This window comes from Athene noctua, chromosome 6 (assembly GCF_965140245.1).
Source record: "Athene noctua chromosome 6, bAthNoc1.hap1.1, whole genome shotgun sequence".
Taxonomy (NCBI): Eukaryota; Metazoa; Chordata; class Aves; order Strigiformes; family Strigidae; genus Athene; species Athene noctua.
Genome location: NC_134042.1, coordinates 50,460,366 through 50,483,501, shown reverse-complemented (window position 1 = coordinate 50,483,501; position 23,136 = coordinate 50,460,366). Strand labels below are relative to the sequence as shown.

At 50.2% G+C, this 23,136-nt stretch overlaps 2 protein-coding genes and 1 long non-coding RNA gene across 3 annotated transcripts; 1 reads left to right on the top strand and 2 right to left on the bottom strand.

Moving 5' to 3' along the window:
• Positions 1-305: 305 nt before the first annotated feature.
• LOC141961752 (uncharacterized) lies at positions 306-3,944 on the bottom strand. Its single transcript, XR_012633831.1, has 3 exons — positions 2,479-3,944; positions 1,710-2,381; positions 306-1,592 (listed from the first exon to the last, which is right to left on the bottom strand). It is a non-coding gene; the product is annotated as an uncharacterized LOC141961752 (long non-coding RNA).
• Positions 3,945-4,092: 148 nt separating this feature from the next.
• On the top strand, positions 4,093-5,923 carry MGAT2 (alpha-1,6-mannosyl-glycoprotein 2-beta-N-acetylglucosaminyltransferase). The gene has a single exon (XM_074909378.1). The coding sequence runs from the start codon at positions 4,151-4,153 to the stop codon at positions 5,483-5,485; it is 1,335 nt and encodes a 444-aa protein (XP_074765479.1). The 5' UTR covers positions 4,093-4,150; the 3' UTR covers positions 5,486-5,923.
• A 1,340-nt stretch (positions 5,924-7,263) lies between these two features.
• Positions 7,264-23,123, bottom strand: DNAAF2 (dynein axonemal assembly factor 2). Its single transcript, XM_074909034.1, has 3 exons — positions 21,034-23,123; positions 10,613-10,759; positions 7,264-8,660 (listed from the first exon to the last, which is right to left on the bottom strand). The coding sequence occupies exons 1-3, from the start codon at positions 22,777-22,779 to the stop codon at positions 8,118-8,120; spliced, it is 2,436 nt and encodes an 811-aa protein (XP_074765135.1). The 5' UTR covers positions 22,780-23,123; the 3' UTR covers positions 7,264-8,117.
• Between the last annotated feature and the right edge of the window lie 13 nt (positions 23,124-23,136).

The window sequence follows — 23,136 nt, the reverse complement described above, 5'->3', positions numbered from 1 at the left end:
ATTACATGTAGTTTGAATGGGAAAACAAGACACCTTTAGGTATGGAGAGCAGAACTGAGCTAGACTGGGCTTTGGGGGACAGTGTGGGGAGCAGCCCGAGAGGCAGCAGCAGGCCTGGGGAGACTCTGCTGGCTTGCACGTATCACTTAACATCTCCTGCGTGAGCACAACCTGCACCAGCGTTTTCAAAATCATCCCTTTCAAACTCTTTACTAATCCAAGGCATTCACAGCAGAAATAAATATTGAAGCACGCCTACTGAGGGGCTTCACTCCGACAAGGCCAAGAGACACATTTTCCTGAGGAAGAGGAACCTTTATTTTAGAAATACTGAGCGTCATTAACATCTCCTGCGAATGTCAAAATAACTCGACTGTGTTCTTTTCACACGGCATCTGTAAAACCGTAACTTTTAAGCAACTACAGGAAGATTTGGATGAATCATTCCTTATACGTTGCTCTTCATCTACGGAGAATTTGTGAAGGAGGAAGCAAGTGTGCCTGTTTACCTCCACACCGATCGTCGGCGAGCGCTGCAGAGCGAACCACGGAGGTTTTAAAGAGTCATATGGTAATGCTGGTGTAAAGGGAGGGAGATCTCCTGATTGCAGCAGCCTGAAGATTACTCATTTGGAAAAATACCTCTTAGGTGGAGTGTGTGATTAAGAGGAGGGGAGTAGAGGCAGAAATTTGGCCTCCTGTGGGACTTCTTGGGAATTTTAGATGCAGATGTGTGGCCAAAGCCTTCAGGGCAGCCAGCTGTGCTGGGAGAAGGGATCAGCTGGGGGTTTAAAGGCCGACGTGAAGAGAAGCACAACCTCTCAGCACGAGAAGGGAGCTGTCTGCTGTGGGAAAGGGTTTTTTCTGTGGGAATAGTTTGCTGACGGCTCTGCATGTCTTGCTGAGGTGTTTGGTTTTTTTTTTTAAACCCCACACGCGCACTGGGCTGGCGTTATCTCTGAAGCGAATGTCATCCCCAAAACGGACTTGGCTTCCCTTCCTCCTCTGAGGCTGCAGCAGCTCGTGGAGGGCAGGAGGGTGCCGGAGTCTGCAGAGGTTCTTCCCCAGCTGGCGTGGCCTTGTGTTGCTACCGGCGCAGCTTCTAGCAAAGTCCTGCCACCTCCACGGAGGTCAGACACGGGGAGGAGCTTTCCAGACGCCGTTTTCAACAAAAGATGAAGAAAAGGGAAGTCTTGTGCAGCCAAGCAGAGGGGTCGGAGGGGTGTAAAATACCCACAAGTTGCCTTGAGAACCACTTCCAGGCGACTTCCTCTTCTCAGTGTCTTGCAATCCCCGCAAACAAGCTCTCCCCGTGCCGCAAACGTTTGTCTCAGTAGGGTGAAGTCCTCCGATGGCAGCGAGGTGCTGGGTGAGGGAGTTGGGTTCGGGGCTCGCTGGCTGCAGAGGGACGAGCAGCCGGGGCAGCCGCTGCGCTCCGTGCCTGCGCTCGGCCGAAGCAGCCAGAAGGTGGCGGAGGAGCCAAAGCCCTTCAGAGTTCGGGAAAGCCACAGCACAAATCTCCAGCGGTTTTCCTCGCCCGCGGTGTTTCTTAGATTCTCCTTTCTCACTTCTTAACAGCGCGTTGAGCTCGTCTGGGGGGGGAAAAAAGGCCGATTAGCAGGTGTAGGCGCTGTCGCAGATGGCAAAAGACAAGCACGGTTCTAATGGGACTGGGCAAAAATTATTCTTTTAAAAAAACACTATCTGACCTCATTTATCATACTTGTGGGGAACTGTAGGGCCGTTTGTGTGGTTTCTATCTTCACTGCAGAGAGCAGCCTCTCTTTTAAGGAGTGCTCTTCTTTAAGGCCAGGCTTGAAAACCACCAGTTTTACCCAGGTGATTAGGAGAAACCTGCAGAGTTACGCAAAGCTTAGCTGTGGCCAGCAAAGGTCAAGCCGTAAAACTGTCATTAAAAAAATGTGTCCTCAACACAGAAGCATCGCTCCGGTCCCTGCTGTTCGAGCTGTTTGACCTTCGCCTCCGACGTTGCAGAGTCGAGTACTGCAGGGCTCAGTCTCCTCGAAGTTTGAGGACGCTTTTAATTGCAATTCAAACCTGTCCTCACCAATCTCGTTTTGGGGGGAAAAAGCCTCGATGGTGGGGTCTCAGTTTGGTACTCCTGAATGCTGCATTCTTTAATCCCTTAAAGAATGATGGGATCATTCTTTAATTGGTCTGATTTTGCTGTGCTGATGCCACTTTGCATTATGTGAGTGCTTTGTGACCTTTAATATATTATTTATATTATTATATATTTATATTTTTTTATTCACGCTGCCCATGTGACGGGCAGCATTACCCCAGCTGGACGGTGTTTCAGTTGCCAGAGTTTTACCCACAGCTGTAGAAGATGTTAAAGCTGGCTCTGTGGAAGCCACCTACATGGGGGAAGAAATAGTTAAAATGAGAGAAATGAGGATTGATCTTAACCCAGACTAAAAAATAAACCACCCCCAAACCTGCAGGTATCTGTACCGCCCTGCGCTGGGGCTGCTGCTGGCCGCCGCTGTCCCCAGACTCGTCTCGGGGCTGGCTGTCAGGTTTGTGAAGCTTCTGGAAGGAAAATCGGCGCAATTTCTGCCAGCGCAAGGCGGAGCCGTGGCGGGGGAGCTCTCCTCCTCCTGCAGGTCCCCAGCACCCGCCTGGGTGGCTGCGTTTTCCCCTCAGGAGCTCGCCCCGCCGGGGCATGTGGCATGAAATTGTCCCCAAATTTCACAGCTGGCCCCGAGGAGAGGGGCTGGGACACAAAGTGTGGCAGGACGAGCAATTCTTGCAATTAATTGGAGAATCATTATATTCCTGTAAGTTTAAATTACTATCTTATATTGTTCTATGAATGTTTTCCTATATTCTTGTAATTGTAGTATTATGTATTATTATTGCAATTCTAGAATTTTCTTATTGCGATTCTAGAACTATTTAACCTCTTTTTTTCCATTTTAGAACTATTATCTTACCTCCTTCTAGAATTACTTTCTTGCCACCTTCTTGCTGTTCTAGAATGAGTTTATTCTTGCAGCTCTAGAATTTTTTCTTACAGTTCCATAGTTTTCTCACCTTATTCTTGCAGTTCTAGAACTATTTCACCTTATTGTTGCAATTCTAGAATTGTTTTCCTTTATCCTCTTTCAAATGTAGAATAAGTTTGTTCATGCAATTCTAGAATTTTCTTGTCCTTGCAATACTAGGATTTTTCTTATTGCAATTCCAGAACTAACAAAACCTTGGTTTTGCAATTCTAGAACTCTTACCTTCTTACAAGTCTAAATTACCTTATTCTTGTCGTTCTAGAACTATTTTACTTTATTGTTGCAGCTCTAGAGTATTTTCTTACAATTCCATAACTATTTTCTTACCTTATTCTTGCCGTTTTAGAACTGTTTCACCTTATTCTCGCAATTCTAGAATTGTTTTATCTTCTTTCAAATACAGGATTAAATTTATCCTTGAAATTCTAGTATTATCTTGTTCTTGCAATCCTAGACTTGGCTTCTTGCCCCTCCAGACTGAATTTCTTTTTCTTGCCCTTCTCGAGTGACTTTATGATCTTACTCTTTCAAATCTAGACTCGTTTTCTTCCAATCCTAAAATTATTTCTTTCTCGCAATAACGGAATGATTTTCTCAAGTACAGCTCCTGCCACTCTAGAACTATTTTATCTCCTCTTACATTATTCTGGCAAATCCAGGATCCTTTTCTTACATTTCTCCTGAAATTCTACAATTATTTTCCCTTAACTCTTCCCCCTCCAGAAGAATTTTCTCCGGGCCCCTGTGCGCACACCCCCGCCGCAGCCCCTCCAGCCCCACCACGTTAATTTTGCCTAATTAACACCCCCCCAATTACCGCCGGCCAATCCCGGCGCGGCCGGGCCGAGCTCCCTCGGGGCCCAGCGCCCGCGAGGCGCTGACGGGCACCGGCCGCGCCGCCCCCCACCGCCATTTCCCCTCACGGCCGGAAGTCGGCGGCGAGTGACGGCGCCGGCGACCAATAGCAAAGCGGCGGCGGCGCCCGCGGCGGCCTATGGCGGGCGGCGACGTGGGCGCGTGGGGCGGCGGCAGCGCGCGCGCGCTGCCTGCGGGAGCGGCGGCGGCGGCGGCGGCGGCGGGAGGGCGGCGGGGAGCGGCGGCCGCCGCCGCCGGGAAGGATGCGGCTGCGGATCTACAAGCGGAAGGTGTTGCTGCTGGCGCTGGCGCTGGCGCTCTGCGCGCTGGCGCTGTGGGGAACCGGCGGCGGCGGCGGGCGGAGGCGGCAGCAGCAGCAGCAGCGGGGCGGTACCGGTACCACCGGGGAGCCGCCGCGGGTCAGCGAGCCGCCTCCTCCTCCTCCTCGCCGCTCCGCCGCTAACGCCTCGGCTGTATCTCCAGCCCCGCCGCTGCTCCCCGAGAACGGGACGCTGAGTTACCGCTCGCTCGTTTACCGACTGAACTTCGACCAACCGGTGCGGAACGCCGGGCGCTTCCCGGCGCGGGCCGCCGCCGCCGACGTGGTGCTGGTGGTGCAGGTGCACGATCGAGCCGAGCACCTGCGGTTGCTGCTGGAGTCGCTGCGGCGGGCGGCGGGAGTGGAGAACGTGCTGCTGGTGCTGAGCCACGACCTGTGGGCCGAGGAGCTCAACCGGCTGGCGGCACGCGTGGACTTTTGCCCCGTCCTGCAGGTTTTTTTCCCCTTCAGCATCCAGCTCTACCCCCGCGAGTTCCCCGGGCACGACCCCCGCGACTGTCCCCGCGACGTGGGCAAGGCGGCGGCCCTGCGCCTGGGCTGCATCAACGCCGAGTACCCCGATTCCTTCGGGCACTACCGCGAAGCTCGCTTCTCCCAGACCAAGCACCACTGGTGGTGGAAGCTGCATTTCGTCTGGGAGCGGGTGCGGGCGCTGCGGGAGCACGCCGGGCCCGTCCTCTTCTTGGAAGAGGATCATTACTTGGCGCCCGATTTCTACCACGTCCTCAAAAAGCTTTGGGCCCTGCGTGAGCGGGAGTGTCCCGAGTGCCAAATCGTTTCCCTGGGCACCTACAGCCCCGTCCGCGGCGGCTTCGCCGGCCACGCCGACAAGGTGGAGATGAAGACGTGGAAGTCCACGGAGCACAACATGGGCATGGCCTTCGGCAGAGACACCTACCAGAAGCTCATCGAGTGCACGGATGCCTTCTGCACCTACGATGACTACAACTGGGACTGGACTCTGCAGCACTTGACTGTCTCTTGTCTTCCAAAGTTCTGGAAAGTGCTGGTCCCTGAAATCCCCAGGATTTTTCACACGGGGGACTGTGGCATGCACCACAAGAAATCCTGCAGACCGTCCACCCAGAGTGCCAAAATCGACTCTCTCTTGAACAGCAACCAACAGTATCTGTTTCCCGAAACGATGAGTGTCAGTAAAAGGTACTCCATGGCACCCCTTTCCCCTCATGTGAAAAACGGAGGGTGGGGAGACATTAGGGACCATGAACTCTGTAAAAGTTACCGCAGACTTCAGTGAGGATCCTTCTCGCAGCCTTTTTTTTTCTTTTTGAGTTGTTCCATACTGTCTTTTACAGGGCCACACGTGTATAAAAAGCATTTATGAGTTGGTTTCTGCTTTAATATGAATAAACATTCTTGTTAAAGGTGTCCCAAAATAGTAATCTTTCGTGTTCGGCAACCACGTTTTGGAAACGGGTTACTTGCTGCTCAGAGCGGCATCGCGGTCCCTGCGCGGGAAGTGGCCGCTGCTTCGTTTACTGGGAGGAGGAGGAAGAAATTTGTATTTAAATGCATCTTTTCTGGTGCTTGCTGTGCTCTGGTGGGGGGTTTTTCCCCCGTCTGGGGCAGGGGGGAGGTAAGGCCTTCGCACGCTGCCTCGCCAGAGGTACCAGCACCTCCTGCCCGGGGTCACCTCATGCCTGATACCCGCGTCTGGTTGTGATGTGTTGATGAATATATGAAGGAAAATTTAAGGAAAAAAAAAACAATATTGTTTTTACTACAATGTAGATAAATATACGATTTTTTTAGTTCTGCCGAAATAAAATTCAGTTGTTTTGTAATACCAGAGAAGTTCTTGATTCTCACAAAAAGATGATGTCATCTTGTGTTGCTAGAAAGAAAGTCAGGGCTGTGGGGGGGTGTTTTGTCTTTCATCCAGAGGGCTGAACACAAGCCATCACCCCTTCTAGTAGTGTGCATTTAACTTCATTAAATTTTTAACGATACTCGCTAATTGAGGCAGAATAGAGTAACAAATGCGGGGCACACCACCTCTTTTGTTTGGATCCAAAAAAAAAGTTCGCTTTCAAATTAGTCAGCTGTGTAAAGCGACCAGTAAAAAATACTGCTGTGTAATGGAAACAGGCTGAACTGGAGCTGAAAGCCGTGAGCGGGAGGGAGCAGAGCCCTTCGTTAGCATCCAACACTTCCTCGCCCGTTTTAAGTCCTAACGGTGCGACGGCTTTAATGGCACTTTGCTTTGAAGCACAACGGGTAGCAGCAGCACATAAGCAGCTTTTTGTAGAACGGAGAAGTATGTTAGAGGAAGAAAACGCTACGGTGAGGTGACAGACATGAAATAGTTAGAGATAGATTTTATACCAAGAGATTCGGAGGGGAAAAAAAAAAAACCAAACCCTTCATTTTTTTAATTTGAGAAAATGGGGTTGGTGCTCTTCAGACTCTGGCTACACCAGCTCCTTAGAATGGAAGCAAGGCTTTCTTTTTCCACAATTTGTCACCTACTTAATGGGTTGTGAACACATTGGTCAAATGTTAATTTGAGAGGGAGCTAAGTTTTGTGAAATACTCTTAAATAACATGCAGGTGGTTATTTTGACAGCCATAAGATGCTCTTTTTTTTTCCAGGGGTCATTTAACTGTCATGATTCTGTACCAGCTCTGGTACTTGCTCCATTTTTCTAGTTTCAGAACGTCGGGGCTGGTGCTGAAAAAGCTGTGCCAGTGCCTCAGCCCGTCAGCCTCTCCCCCAAGGAGCTGTGTGACGGAGCTGAGCGGGGTGAGGCTGAACCCAGCAAACCACTTGCCCTCCTTCAGCTGGGTCGGTGCCGCGCTGGCATCGAGGGCAGGGCAGATGCTTTTGGCAGCTGTGGCTTCTGCTGAACTTATAAAAGTAAAACTCACACCACATCCCCTCGCTGCAAGCTGTGAAACAAGTCAAATTTTAACTTTCTTCTAAAGCCCGTTGCGTCTTGTACAACTCAAAAAAAAAACCCCAAAAAACAAAAAACCCCACACCCACCAAACCAGAAGTTATTTCAGAAGCGGTGAGAAAGGGAACTGAAAGTTTATTGTTAGATATATTCTTTTGGTTATCGCACTTCAGAGGGACAAACCAGCAAAGAGCCTGCTGAAGCTCGTGGGGAACTGTTTTTGAAAAGTAAATCTGGGTAAAATGAATCCGTTTTACAAATTGTAAATACTTAGTAGCAGATGCGCAACAAGAGAGGATGTTTTTATTGTGCAATTGAATTTGTTCGGTTGACAGACTGGGCTATGTCTGGATGCTGCGGATCTGAAGTAATGCGCTAGGATGGAATACATGGTATAAATGTTGATTATCTCTAGGAGACTAATTAGAACTTCTCAGTGTAATTAGAAATTTCATTTAATTACTAAAATCAGTAAAAAAATCACCGCAAGTCTAATCCTGCGGTTATCACAAAACGAAAGGTTTGAAGAATGGTGAAAACTGCTCATTTCTAGGTGGGCTGAAAGCCGTTCCCCGGGGAGCCAGCAGAAGCAGGATGTACACAAATACTCCCTGTAATGTAGCAAGAGCCTAAGAAAGTTGTGTAAACAATAAAGATGCATTTTCTTCTGCGAGCTCACATTCACCTTCAGCTGCACGGTAGAAGTAAAACTATTTCAGCCCATACATGTGATTAGAAAACTCAGACCTATTAACTTCAAAAATTAACAACAGCGTAAGTTTTCTATGTTGACGTGTAAACAGAACATGGTGTAAATAGAACATGGTGTAAACAGAACAGTTTCAGAACATAGTGTAAACAGAACGGTTTCAGTAGGAACCTGCCTTCTGCTCTTAGCCCTGAAGTCACAAACCAGCACGTGGAAGTCGCAGTAAGAATCAAACAACAGAAGGAAATCCTAAAATAATTAAACTAGTCCAATTCATACAGCAAAGAACTCTGAAAGACGAGCGGGCAGCGCGTTACGTGATCCCTAACGACCTGCAGGCTCCCATCCCGCGCGTTCACCTCTCGCAGGAGCGGGGAGGCTGCTCTGCTGCCCGAGCCCTGCTGGTTCCCCTGTGCCGACCCCCCCGCTCTCGCCTGCCCCCCCAGCAGCAGGCCTGTGTGGTCCTCAGAGCCCGCGGCCGTTTCGACCGCTCCGACAGCACTTTCTAAATCTGGTTCCCTTCCCCTAGATTCGCCAGGAATCGGTGAACTGGTGTCAGAAGGTTCACGCTGCAAACAATGGTGTGAACTGCAACCTACTTTTCCCATTGTTTCAGCTGTTGCAAAAGACGTGGAAGTTTTGCTGGTTTCTGTAGCACGTTCGCCTTCGACTGGGTCAGCTGCGGTACAGTTTGTTTCTGCCTTTGTTTGGGGGTAGCTGCCGTTTGTCTTTTCAGCAAGATCTCCTCCTGAGCTGCTAAGCGTTTCTCCTTTTCCATCGCATTCAGAAGGGGCTGCTTCCTGCGGCTGTCGAGAAAATAAATGAATTGTTTTACAGCTGAAACGGACTGGGCACACAAAACTGCTGTGAAAACAGGCCAAGACACTTGTTTCTCCGATGTCTCCTTCCAGAAAGCCAAGTCAGCGCGGTGCTGAGGTTTTCCTGGTCTTGTACCGCGCGTGGGAACGAGGGGCAGGGAGGTCGTTTGCCTCCCGAGGGTTTCCTCTGCGCTAGGAAACGCCGCTGGGCAGCAGCCAAGGGGCCACAGCCTCCAGCAGCGTCACCCCCGGGGGACACCGGCCAGGCACCACACCCAGGCCGTTCTCTACAACTCAGGGGCCACAAAATCAGTCAAAGGATCTAAACTGTCATCGTAAAAAGCACGTTTTAACCTTGCAATTAGGGAAATCGCCGTCCTGCCGGATGGGGAAGGTAACTGGTGAATGAACTGACTTTCTCAACCAGCCTGAGTGAGTTAATCCAGGAATTGCTGCGGTTTGCCTCGGAGAGCGTGAGCTGAGACCCGCTGCTGTCTAAGCAGCACTTACCCAATTTCACCAGTAGCTCTCGACTGCTTTAGCAAAACACGTGCCTGTCAGCGGGCAGTCGGGATCAGGCAGAGCCCTGTCCAGGAGCAGCTGGATTCGTGGATTCGAAGGCTGAGTCCCTCCGCATGTGCCCAGCCCTCTCTGACCCCAGAGCTGCTGCTTGCTCCAGCAAGAAACAGAAGAAATGCTACTCAGTCCTGCTCAGCACTGGATGATTCTCTCACATGAAAGTGTGATGATTTCAGATGTCTCAGCTTCCCTTTCTTAGGTACCAAAAGATACACATCTGCTCGCCAACAATTTGAATTTTAAATTTTTACGTATGATCCACACTAGCTACAAAAGTTAAGCCTGTCAAGTAATGCTACAGCCACTATTTTCAGGGTAAACTCCTCGGTCCTCTAGCTCAGTTCCAGAGGTCATGTGCTTCGTCCGAACTTGCTTTCCAAGAAGTCATCTGCACATTAACTATATCTGCAGTCCCTGGTTTATGGCCACAGAAGTAACCTGATTGCCCCTGTGTATCATCTTTCCTGTAAGAAAAGTTTTGAAAGAATTTCTGATACAGTGTCTACCAAGAAATCCCAGTTGATTTGGGGGTTTTACATCACATTTTCCGCTTTACAAAACTAACATTTTGTTTTCTCCGTCTGTCCATTTCCTATTTGGCAAAGAGAGGTCATTTTAAACCCGTGGCAGACTTCAGAAACAGACTTTGCATCCTTTATATAGACAAAGCGACTGAGGAAGGAGGGTAGCCTGAATGAGGCCTTAAACATTGCAAGTAACGCATTTGGGACCAGCATTTAAGATGAAAAATCCTATATTTAATTATCTAAACAACAGGAAACCAAGGTGTCTGTGCAGAAGAAACATGCTCTAACCGTGGGCTCCAGTACGTGAGCCCAGACTTGTGGGTATTTGAAGGACATGGATTATTCACTTATTTCCACTTTAAAAACATTTTGAGTTTTATTCTGATGACATCTGCCAGGATTTGTTTGCAGCATGTTGTCATCAGCTCTGACCTGGAAGCACTTGGGGTCCCTTGGAATGAGGGATACTAGGTGGTTAGTTATTTTTTAGTTAGTTAGTTAATTTTTAGTTTCCATACCAGTGAGAGATGTAGTGTGTGCGTGCCACACTGTATTCCTGCAAGGATAAAGCACTGTCTTTAATGATTATATCGCCGTTCTCCACCTTACCAATGAAATATAGGAGGGTTCAATCCCTTGATCAGATTAAATGGCACAAACATGAACCTACGTTTCTAAAAACTGACATTTATACTCACAAATAGACCCCACTCCATGTTTTTCCCTGCTATATCAAGACAAAACAGGGACAAAGGTGTTTTGGTCAGATTCGCTAGGATGTTGCTGAAGTAGATAAAGCAGGCAGCAATGTTCTCCTGCCAGAGAGATCCTTACCTTCAACCTGATTTGAATTCTGTCCTCAGTAACATCAAGCACTTCAATTAATGGCTGACTTTCCACTGCTGATTGGGAGCAAAAGGAAGGGCATAAAACAGTGCCTAGAAATCCATCAACGTTTTCTTCACTGACAAACAATCTTTCCTAAAGAAAAGAAAAGAAAAGACAGGTTATGTTTTTTCATACTATACTTCAGTGGCATTGGAGCAAGAAGCTGACTCCAAAGCAAGCCAGGACACTGATTCACAACACGAGTTTCACAGCACGCTCACGTCTCGACACAGAATTCTAGGTCAGACACTCAGAAGTAACGAGGTGAAATGAATTGAAGGCCCGGGCTTAGCTCATTTCAATTTGAAGTACGGATCTGCATCATACACAGAGATAAAAGAAACATATGTTTTCTCTCTTTCGATACGTGACTAATATATAGATTTAGACTCCCTCTGAGGAACGATTTGCACCGACGTTGTCCCACTGTCCTCACCTATCCTAACACCAGGAAGGCGTTATGCTTTTATGGATTTGTTTCAGTGTCTTACTTTAGGAAGATGCAAACACCTCCTTGGCCTGTCCCTGCAGGATCTTTGAACCCTCCGCCTTCAAGATCAGACTTTCTAGAGCAACAGCTATAAAACATGCATGGCTGTATCCGTTTCACGTCCATCCGTGGAGGCTTCTCAGATCTCCACTTAGGCAAGTATAAACAGTGGTTGGAAGGAACGGAGAGGTATCCACAGTTAAAGATGACAGGCTGGGACATGTTTTGGGGCTGCTAATATGCAGTTCACAAACAATGTGAAACATGTTGCTACAGGTTTAAAGATTTAAATCAGTTACAGGTACTTAAAGGTCCTAAAATATATCCTGGAGGGGCTGTTTCATAGGAACTGCAGAGCTTTCCCTGTCCTCATATTCTTCCTAAATCATCTGCTGTAGGCCGCGGGTAAGGACAGATGTTGGCACAATAAAAATGGTCTACCCTAGAGGACTGTTCTTACGTTCAGCAAATTACCTTTCCTGTTTAACTGTTTAATTGGAAATAGCAGGGAAAAGTTGCAAACCTTCTCCTTTAAGTCACACTTCGATTTCTCAATCCAGTTCTAGTCTCTTGTCAAGCCAATGAAAGTTAAATTCAATTATTACTGACATCTTGCAGGCTGAGAAGCAAAAGGGCAATTCTGCACATTTTTGGCCCCCTGTGGATGTAGCCTTATGCACAGCCAGATGCTGCGCTGTGTCTAAGGTACAAAATTTAACTGTCATCCTGAAAAAATAATTCTGTATGCAAAAAACCAGCATCCTGTTTTTTTCACTATTTAAATTAGAAATTATGATAGGGAAAGTCATAACATATCTATTGCTGGTTTTCAAAACCAGAGGATTGAATTCATTTTTGCTCCAGAAAGATTATAGTCCAGGCAAACATCCAACATGAGATGCTGAGACAGTTTGTGAAAAGATTAAACTACAGCAGGGTTGCCCTGACAGAAAACCCTCCAGTAACACATATACTTCTTACATTTTTGTATACAAAGCCTAAAGTACTTATTCTCTCATGTTGCTTCCTTTCTTGCCTGCCAGAGAGGGACCCTGCCAGTGCTTCAGGCTTGTGGAAATATTCTGCAGAGTTCGAGAGAAGGTGTCAGAGTAAAGAAACAAGGCAGGGAGTACAGACACAAAATCCGTGCGGCACCGAACCTCCCACGAGCTCATGAACAAAATCACCAGCAAGGCTTTGGGCAGCACAGAAGATCCATTCCCACCTCCGCCACCATCACACATCACAGAGAGAAGAGGTCAGCTCCCCTCCCGCGGGGCTCTCGGCACGCTGCCGAGCGCAGCCCCCCCGGGATCCTGCCTCCGCTTGGGGGGAAGCGCAGCAAAGCACCTTCTGCTCCACCACCACGACTCTCCTTACCCAGCTGAGAAATTTATGTCACCTGCCAGTAATTCACCTTTAGCTGACACCTCCGCTCCTCTGCGCTCCACATTTTCATTTCAAGAGCAAGAACGTCTTCCTAAAAGCTGGAGGCTAGCGATTTGAGCGAGGATAAAAAAGAAGAGACCAGCGCGTTACCATTTTTCCTCCAAAATAACTGCTACAGGTTCTCCACATCTCAACATCCCTTTGGGAAAAGAACCACCGTGGGGTTTGGGTCTCAGCAATCTTGCTTCGATTCTCTGCCTTCTGGACTGCTATGACTGCGAGTCTCCATTTTTCTTATATAAAATGGGGAAAACAATCTTTTTTTCCCCCTCTGACCCTGCATGTGTTTTATCTAGTGAGAGCATAAGCCTTTTGTGAAAGGACTCTTACCGTGCATTTGTGCTCTTAACAGAGTTGGTGCCTGACCCTGCTTATATCCATAAACAGCGTAATAATAAGAAGAAATCAGAGGTACAGGAGTCGGGAGGGGAGATGCTTGAAAAGCCAACAAGTAATGGGAAAGTTTTCTGTTCTGTCAAAATATAGCAAATCACATCCTTAGATCGCTTTCTCTGAAGGGACTTTAACCAGGGGGCCACTCGCAGATTCTGCAGAGCCAAAGTCGGCGCTGTGGAGCCAAGGGAGCGCCCTGCTGCGGGGCGCAGCGCCCGGCGTCCCGCGAAACGCGGGAACGGCTTCACGGAAACGTTTCTGAGTGAAACAGCAGGAGACCGTTAACACGCACTGAAACAGAGCTACGATGAGGAGAACCCTTAGGAGTGAACGTGAGGGTGAGAGGGCGGCGTATAGAAACCGTCCCCCCGCCAAGGTCAGGGGCGCGAGTGCCAGCGCCGAGCGTCAACCACGGCTCCGAGAGCGACAGCCGTTCCGTCTCAACACAAATACCGCTTCACACTTCGGCAACAAACCCCATCAATCTTCCTGAAGGCTTTTCTCCCTGATTAAAAGCAAAAGAATTTGTTTTCTTCCCAGAAAATACCGTTAAAAACCTGTTTGGAAGGGCTATGGATCAGTACTTTACACGAGGGTAACAAGTAACTGCTCGTGGTGATGTTCCCATCATTTTAACTAATTACTGTAAAACAATTTTACCAGGTTTCGTAGCAGCTCAACACCATATTCCCAGAGCACTAAGCCTACATTTCAAGTAAGTATTTAAAATTTTATTGCAGCACTACCCAGTGGCCTGCCATAAATCACAGTGCCTCGTGCTGTACGCGCAAGCAATAGCGTTTGTTATCAATATAATGATTATCATTAGCCTGTTCAGACAGCCAGCGACTGTAATTCAGACTCTGCATTCACGGTGAGTATATGCCGAGGCATTTATATTACTGCAGATGTTATCAAAGCACAGACCTTGGGAAAAAAAAAAAGATTCGGGAATTTATTTTAAAGCCTGTTTGCTCTGGCTTGGAAGAGCAGCAGAGGACAACTATCTGCAGATGATTTCAGTGACCCTGTAAAATAATTCTTCAGCTTAAACAGTTTATTTTCTGATATTTATGACACTCTCTTAGCAACTCAAAATTCAATTTGTTTTTCCCCGCACATACTGTCATCTGCTGTTTGGTACACATTGGTTTTTCCCTGTGACTAAACTGAGACCAAATTAACATAAACGTTCGCAGGAATGACTTTGGTTTCTCAAACACATCGTTCGAAACCGTCCTCCTGTGGCCGAGCACTGACAGCGCAGGGCGGCCGCAGCGCCGGCAGATGCAGCACAAAACCAGGCCCCCGCGGCTGCCCTCGGCACCCCAAGTGTTTGTTCCGCACAGCTTTATCCAAACTCGTAACCGGTTACCATCCAGTTAACTCCCACACAGGCTGCCAGAGTTTTAAAAGCGGGACAGATTTCAGACTTAAATTAGTTGCCTGTCTCGTGTAACGAGAAGCTCGTGCCAACGTGAAAAGGACCTCGGAGCTGGGGATCTCCTGGCCTCTTGGTCTGTAGGGTCCCACTGCAAACCAGCACGCCATGAGAATTTGAAGCTCAAAGTTTGGGTCAATCTGTATTGGGAGTGAAAAGTTTTATAAGATGTTCACGACTGCAAAGATTAAACGGCTCAGAAGAAGCTTTCGTGAGCTTAATCAGTAGGTTAATAATGTTTGCTGACATAACTGTTTTGTGTAAGTACGTTATTCCCATAATGCATCAACCAATTAAAGGCTATTCAGAAATTAGTTTGTTTTATAGCAGAAGCAAACCAATTATGTTTCTTAATGTAGTTTGGGAAAGAGATTACTTTGAGAAAAAAAAAAAAATCAAACAATAAGTTTGTTCTGCTCTCCTCTTCTGTCCTCCTCTGACCTTCAGAAAAACTTGCCAAGAGCCCTGAAACACTGAGCACAGAATTAACTGAACCTAAAATAAACTGTAGTAGGATTAAGCACAACAATCCTTGTTTCTAGCATCATCTTCTAAGAATTGACCCCTAACTGTTATATTAACTCTTTATAGTAGCTTGGAAGTTGAAAATTATAACCCTGACTTTCAAAGAAAGCATGTAACGCAACTCAAAATAGCTTGGAAGAGGAAAACCTAGACACAGGAGTACAGCCAGCCAGACTGCCCCAGCTGCCTGAGATCCAGCACCTCCAGACTTGTGAGCATCCCGCAGCACCCATTCAGCTCTCCGCTATGGATTTCCCTCCGAAAGGCAGCACAGGCTTAAAACATCAACGTAGCTTATACTTGCCAACACGGCTCTCTAGGCTTCACGTTTGGTTAACTCTCAAACCAAGAAATACATTTATCCCAAAGAGCCGTAATTCTGAGATCACCAAGCATGAGCACAGCCCCAGCAGGGCCCTGGGCAGCGTGCCCCCAGGAGCACACGTACCCACGGCCTTTCCCCACGCTCTCAGTGCCAGGAGCGTCATAGCTCCACCGCCTGCAGCCACACACAGATTCCTGGGTTCAGTTTTGGGCCCCTCACCCCAAAAAGGCCATTGAATGACTCGAGCGTGGCCAGAGAAGGGCAACGGAGCTGGGGCAGGGTCTGGAGCACAGGTCTGCTGGGGAGCGGCTGGGGGAACTGGGGGGGTTCAGTCTGGAGAAGAGGAGGCTGAGGGGAGACCTCCTGGCCCTCTGCAACTCCCTGCCAGGAGGGGGCAGAGAGGGGGGATGAGTCTCTGGAGCCAAGGCCCCAGCGCCAGGCCCCGAGGGAATGGCCTCAAGCTGCCCAGGGCAGGGTCAGGCTGGCTCTGAGGAAGGATTTCTGTGCAGAAGGGGCTGTTGGGCGTTGGAATGGGCTGCCCAGGGCAGGGGGGAGTCCCCGGGATCCCTGGAGGGGTTGAAGAGTCGGGCTGAGCCAGCGCTGAGGGATCTGGGGGAGTTGGGAACGGTCAGGGGGAGGGTCATGGTTGGGCTGGAGGAGCTGCAAGGGCTTTTCCAACCGAGGTGATTCTGTGATTCTGTGACTTCTTTTCCAAGGAATACATGGCTCTTGGCAGCCCCACATCAGGCATGTGTCCAGCGCAGCTGGAAAGCACAGGATCAGCCTGGGCATCACAGACCTGACAGCACATACAAGACAAATACCATGTTCCCAGAGATAACGAGAGGATTAATTACAAAGACCGACAGTCTCTCTGGTGTTAAGACACCTACAAATAATATTGTTCCCACGGGGTTTTTTGTGTAAACAGGTCATGGCGGGTGTTTGTCCTGGAGGAGCTGCCCTGCAGCATACCTGTTGCCAAAGCAGAAGTCCAGGGGTTAGAAAACAACACGTGACAGTAGGTGTGTGCAGCGAGCAGAGGTCACAGGGCTTCAGTTTTTATTTACCGGTTGCTTTCAGAAGGAAAAAAAGCAACGAGAGCTTCAAAAGCATCTCCTTCACAAGGCACTGGTGGCTGTGCCAAGCAGAAGAATCACACCTCTTTTTTTATGCTCAGTAACGCACCCGTCTAAAACATTCTCCATGAAGGCATCAACGCTCACACAGAAGTTAGACAAAGCTTTCGTGTTGCTGTGCAATTCCCTTTTAGATACCTATGTTAAGTAATCCTCACAAACAATATAACTCATGCTCAGTTCAAACCATGAACTAACCAGGAATGTTTAGTATAATATTTTCATGCTGTAAATGTTAAAAAAACATCATCTCAATGCATAGTAAAGTAGAGGAAACATTGCTCCCTGCTGTTCTCTAGAGTCCCGTGGGGGGTTTACATGAGTTAAATCTTAATATTCTCCATGAGTTAAATCTTAATATTCTCCATAACAAAACATAAGCTTTTATTACAGAAGGGATGGGCTGACTGCAGCGATTCCCTCCCCAGCGAGGGAAGCGCCGACCAGGAGAGTGAGCGTGCATCCTCCGAACAAACTCATTTCAGTCCACTGAGAAGGGCAGGAAGGGTGTGGATCAGCATGAAAGGGAATTATTACTTAAACCAATTTTTTTCTAATCACATGAAAATGAGCACACATGACCCAAAAACTGCAGGCAAAATTAATTATCTACTAAACGTGTTTCACATGCTAGTGTAACTGAGCCTCCAAGTCTCCATAGTTCAGATACACCCACCAGAAAATCGGTTTTATTTGTTAAGAATTGAGTGTTTAACCCCAGGAAACCAAACATTAAAAGACGGTGTTTTACAAAGGCATAATTTCAGTAATTTCCCAACTCCAGCTCTGCCATAAACCAGGACATTCTGGGTCATGTGGTTCTTGGAAACCTTGCCTGGCAGGCTTACAAATTTTATTAATGGTTATTTAACTCGCAACTGTTCTTTTTTCATCATTTACTCCCCAGGCTCTGTTGTCTTAAAATGAAGGGGAACTCTCTGATGTAGGAGTTTCCTAGGCCTGAGCTCCCAGGATTTAATCAAATGGAAGCAAGGGATGTAGGAGGTACTAGTGGATGGATATACTGTGATAAAGAGCAGTGGAGGGGGCACAGCCCACAGCTGGTCCTTCGAGGCAAAGACCAGACAGTGATTCTGGCAGTGGGGAAGCCAGGCAGTATTCTCAGGCCATGAGTCTCAATTTCCCTGGAAAAACAGGGCCTGGAGCAAGCCCTGCAGAAAGATCAATGCTGTGTGGTGTCTGGTAGCGATGAGACAAAGCCAGTGACAAAAAATAACTTTTAAACCCCTGATATATGTGACCCTGGTCCACAGAGCCCAACGTTATGGAATCTTTATTTTTATAGGGTTTCTGCTCACCGTGACAAGCGGGTGGACACTGTGGTTTAACCAAGGAGCGAAGCTACTCAGAGAAAGAGAAGCAAATAGCTGCAACCGCTGATAAGAAGTTAGAGCTCAGAATCAGCAGAGAGCTGACTTTCTGTTGTATGGGAAAGCGGTAAAACCAAAGCAACATCAAGAGCTATCAAATGAAGGAACACTTGCAATGACACAGTTAGAGTCCAGGGAGGACTGTTGCCTTGTAAAGACTTGCTGAAAATAAGCACTTGCTGGGGTGGGAATTCAGACTGCTCAGCATCTATGGAAACTGAGCTCTAAATATATCATCTTTCAGCACAGGGATTCAAACGTATCTGACTACAAAAGGAAAGCCAGTTCTTGAAATTCTGTTTCAAGACTGGTGTGCTAAGGACACGCTCAACTCATTCTTTTATCAATACCTGTATCAGAGCAATTTCCAACAAGAAAAGAGGCCACTGTGCTAAGAGGAACACCTCAAGCACACAGGGCAGGGCTGCACAATTACTGGCCCTGTTATCACGCGGGTGGAGCTGGGCAGGGGCGCACGGACAATCAGCATCGAGGGGCATGTGCTGAGCTCCACCACGGCCCGGGAAAGAGGCTGCTGATGAGATGCATTCTGCTCACACGGTGGACAATTATCGTAATGTATTTTCCTGGCTGTTTGGGAATTTAATGGGAGAAAGCTACGCAGGCAGCCTAACAGGGTCCCGTAACAGCCACCGTGCCATGAGCCAGCGCTGAGTTGATCTGAAGTAACAGCGAGGAATCTGTTCCCTGAAACAACACAGAAACTCTTGGTTTCCAGCAAGAAGCAACTTCCCAAAAGACAGCGGAGTAAGAATTTCTTATCTGTAAAAAACACTGCCCTCTTCTTTCGCCGCACACTATCCTCTGGCAACACTACTGTGGGACGAGGTTACAAACCAGCAGACAGCAGAGTGTGGTTCAGAGGTGCTGGGTAGAATTCCTGCTCGCCCAGGCCACCAAAAGCTCCCTGAAGTGATTAAATAGAGCACTGCGTGCGTTCCTAAAACACTCTTGGATGACTGATGCAACTCCTGGCAGATCTCAATGCAAGAACCGTAGCTCTGATTTATAGCAAGAGGTTCAAAGCAGAAAAACACCAAAGATGCCAGCAGACAAATTGAAGAAATCAACATAAGTAGAAGAGAAGCTACCACAGGCAAATAGTTAATGGACAGAAGATGACATATAATAGTAGCTCTAATTAAATATTAATTTTTCTCACTTCACTCCGAGTGAATGCAGCTATCAGCGCTGGCACAGGCACTTTTGGGAAACAGCAAACAGAACAAATGATTTCAGATCATTTCAGCTGCTTCAGTTTGCAGGGCCGGTGTCCAAAAGGACTGCATCCCAGAAGAAATTAATCTTTTTTAGTCTGCTACATGAATGAATAGCTGGGAGGCCTGTGACTAATGCCCTGTCTCCTCCGTCCCCTACTCCACCCAAAACATTTTGCAATATATAATCAACTCAGCACATTCTAAGATTTTTTAACTCGCAAAACTACAATATTGACCAAAATCTCATTAGTAGATGGCCTTTCAACAACTTACAATCAAAAGATGTTCCCCCAATCATGATAACAGACGCACATACCAAACACTTTCAATCATTAGACTGAGATCAGAGCGTGCAGAAACGTCCATCAATCACAGTACTGAAGAGATACTGCAGCAGAATTTCCTGCTCCCAGACTGAATTCTGAGCCATAACCTCACACAGTCGCACAAAGCGGTTTCTCTTCAAACCTGTATTTAGGCCTGCACGCCATAGAACAAAAAGGCAGCGCACGGACACGCACCACGGCACGTGATGAAAGATATTCATGAAAAAGAGGATAAAATGCCTGTAGTTCCTACTCTATCCCTTCCGTATCTCTAAAGAAAACAAACAGTAGTCTGCACAATGGCTTATTTGACATTGCATCGCACCTTGATCACACCAGTTAACAGCAGAGCCGAACATTTTGTGGCCCCACTTGCACAGACTTGCAGGCTCCCGCTCTGCTAAAAGCGAAAGAAACGCACCGCAACCAGTTCAGCGTAGGTGGTTCTCAATAAATTCATCATCCTTGGTACTTACCCAAAATGATCAGCTCCTCCTTCAAAGGAGTTGCTGTTACAGAAAAGGTATGCAGCCTGCTAACTGGGAAATGAAATGGGGAGATTCAGCTGCGCATGTGCTAATTGGATGAATATCTTTCCGTATTTTCTCATTTGTAGGGATGGAGCAATTAAGATACTCCAAGCTGCCATCCCAGTGGCTCTAGTTTAAGCCTGGCAGTTTTCTGGACTTGCACTTCCACAGTATGTGGCCCAAAGTGCAAAGGATTTTATTCTAAACTGAAGACAAACTCCGAATCACACGGCTGAAAGGTTACACAAGAACTGTGCGGTCTTAATCCCTGCTCGTGATAAATTGCTCGAAAGGCTGAGTTTATGGAATAATGTAGTTCTCTACAAAACTCATGTTTCTGAGAGCAAGAGGGCCACGAGGTGAACCTCCCTTTGCGGGGACACTGCCTGTTCTCAGCAGGCACCGTCGGCCAGACACAGCAGATGTGCCAAGCTCCTCCCGCCACAGGCAGCATCGCTGCCGAGCGACCCATAAAATAATAAACCATCTCAACTAGAATCATATTCAGATTGGAAAGAAGATGAACTAGCCCAGCAAAACAGCAATCGACAGCAGTTCACAGCTGCTGTTTGCTGTACCGCTCTGGTTGAACTAATGGGTGTTCCTGCGGCTGTAAACAGGAGTTTTGTCCTCAAACGCAGACGCAGGTACACACCATTCACACGTCTGCATTTCGTGACACCGTATCCACGTGTGGATACGTCTGGTGTGTTATAGACGTCTCCCTTCTTGGGGTGAAGAGGCTGCATGAACAATTTACACAGCCTAATGCTAAGGACACAGGGCAGCTCTGTTTTCACGCCTCAGAATTTCCCTTAGAAAAAAGCATCGGCACGGGAGGCAAAAGTCATTTCAATTCCAAGGACGCGGACAGCAGGGACCTTCGTGCTGCTCACACAAGCCTAGCTCTGATTAGGTCGATGCCCTTACATCTGGTGACAGCTGAGGGAAGCAGTTTGCATCACTCCCAAGTTCTCCTGAACTCAGCCCGCCACCCTAACAGCTCCCCGAGACGCCACTCCTAAACGAATGCGAGCAGAGGTCACACGCCGCCGAGGAGCAGCGCTGGCCCCCGAGGGGACGTGACGCCCCAACCCTGCCAGTGCGAAGCCGTTACCTGCGGAGCCGAGGCGTCAAGGCCGAAGCAGAACTTCTCCCAAAGCCCGGTGCTGCCGGGGGCCTTGGCCAGCCCGATGGCAGCACTGTGGGCCGCCACGCTAACGCTGCTCTCGGGGGACGCCAGCCTGTTTGCGGGAGGAAACCGTAAGAAGAGGGCAAAGGTGCCAGAGGGACTGGAGAAGCGGAGGCTGTAGTGGTTCGTGCCCACGTCCCCGCTGAGGCTCTGGGGCTGGATGCCGGGCACACGCAGGAGCAGGGTGAGGGAGGCCTCATCCTGCCGGCAATGGAAGGGAGGGCACAGGGCGGCCTCGGGGCTGCCGGAGCCCCGGGGCTGAGGCATCTCGCCGGGGCTGCCCTCAGCGGCCGGCGGGGCCGGGCTCCCGGGAGGGCACGGGGGGGTGTCCCCGCCGAGCGCCGCCGGCTCGGGGCTGCCGCTCGGAGCGGGGGAAACGGCGGCGGAGCGGGGCGGTGACGGGTCGCGGCCCGCCGGTGGCTCGGCGGGCTCCCCGCCGCCGGGACCCGGGGGAGGAGCCGTCCCGCCGCCCGCCTCAGCCGCCGGCGGCTCGTCCAGCCCCTCCGCGCCGGGCTCGGCCTCCTCCAGCCGCTCGGAGCCGGGCCGCGGCAACACGGGCAGCGTGACCAGGAGCTGCCGCTGGGCCTTGTCGAAGGCGGCCCGCCCGCCGGCCTCGTCCACGTCGTAGGGGAGGCGCAGGCGCAGGCGGTAGGCGGGACGCTGCGAGTCCAGGCGCAGCTCCCGGCCGCGGATCTCCAGCGCGGCCTGCGCGGCCGAGCGCAGTAACGGCAGCTCCACCGTCACCACCAGCTCCCGCGGCACCGGGCTGGGCGCCGAATCGCGGCAACACCGGTAGTCCTGAAGGTCCACGTAGGAGCGGTGGCGGATGCTCCAGCGCGGCGTGGTGGGGCCGGAGGGCCGGGCCGCCGCGGGGGCTGGCGGCGGGGCGGCGGCGGCGGCGGGCGGGAAGGGGAAAGGCGGCAGCGGGGAGCAGTCGGCGGGCGGCGGCGGGGCGCCGCCGGGCAGCGGGGTGCGGATGACGGGAGCTTGCGGGACGCCCTTGTACTTGGTGCCGCGGAGGACGGTGGCGTTGGCGCGGTCGAGCTGGACGGCGCCGTGGCGCTCCACGGCCTCCAGCGCCGTGTCGCTGAGCAGGCGGCGGAAGCGGGCGCTGCGGGCGGCCAGGCGGAGCGCTGCCGGGTGGAAAACCACGTCGTAGACCAAGCGGCGGTGGCCGCCGCGGCCCAGCTCTTCGCGGCCCGGCGCTAGGCTGTAAGGCAAGGCCCAGCGGTGGCCGCCGGGCTCCGGGCGGGCCTGCGGCAGGCCGATGTGCGGGTTGCTGCAGATGTTGAGGTAGCAGCGGCGGGAGCCGGCCTGGCTGGTGCGCAGCACGTAGCCCGCCGTGGGGTGGACGAAGCGCACCTCCACGCCGCGTTCCCGCTCCAGGGCGGCCACCTCCTCCTCGTACAACCGCCGCTGCTCCGGGTCGGCCAGCTCCGCCGCGTACTCGGCGAACAGCGCTCGGAACTGCTCGTCGCGGAAAGCCCGTTGGAGCCGCTCCGCCTCCTCGGCGCTGAGCTCCAGCTCCTCCAGCCGCCCCGCGCCCGCCATGGCCCCGGCCCGGCCCGGCCGCTCGCGTTGCTGTGGAGACGCCAAACAAGATGGCGGCTGCGGCCTGTGCTCGTTGCTCTGGTGATAACAAACAAGATGGCGCCGCCGGCCAGTTGCCATGGAGATGCCAAACAAGATGGCGCCACCTCCCCCCTCCCCACACCAGTGGGCTACCTCAGGGTGGATTCCTCGCCACTTGCGAGCCCTTCGGCTGAGCCTTTCCCCTCAGTGGCTCTGTGCTGGCTCTGGGCCCTCGCCCCTCCTGCTCCCCCGCAGCCGGAAGGGTCTGTGAAACAAAACACCTGGCGCTGAGGCTCCACTCTGTTCTACAGAGGCTCTGGGGGAGCTGGTGCTCCCCTGGTCTCCCTGCCCACGAGCAGCTGGAGCAGCTTTTTGCTTAGTTTCATCAAAAAGGGGCCGTTTTCATGTGCCCACGGGCCGCTCTCTGCTGTAAGCCAAACCAGGTGCTGACGCAGA

Bases quoted from the DNA above. Each gene is read 5' to 3' on its own strand.
- MGAT2 (XM_074909378.1), top strand. From the start codon at position 4,151: ATGCGGCTGCGGATCTACAAGCGGAAGGTGTTGCTGCTGGCGCTGGCG.
- DNAAF2 (XM_074909034.1), bottom strand. From the start codon at position 22,779: ATGGCAACTGGCCGGCGGCGCCATCTTGTTTGTTATCACCAGAGCAAC. The intron at 10,760-21,033 runs GTAACGGCTTCG...TCTTTTCTTTAG, and splicing joins TTGACGCCTCGGCTCCGCAG to GAAAGATTGTTTGTCAGTGA. The intron at 8,661-10,612 runs GTAAGGATCTCT...TTTTCTCGACAG, and splicing joins GAATTCAAATCAGGTTGAAG to CCGCAGGAAGCAGCCCCTTC.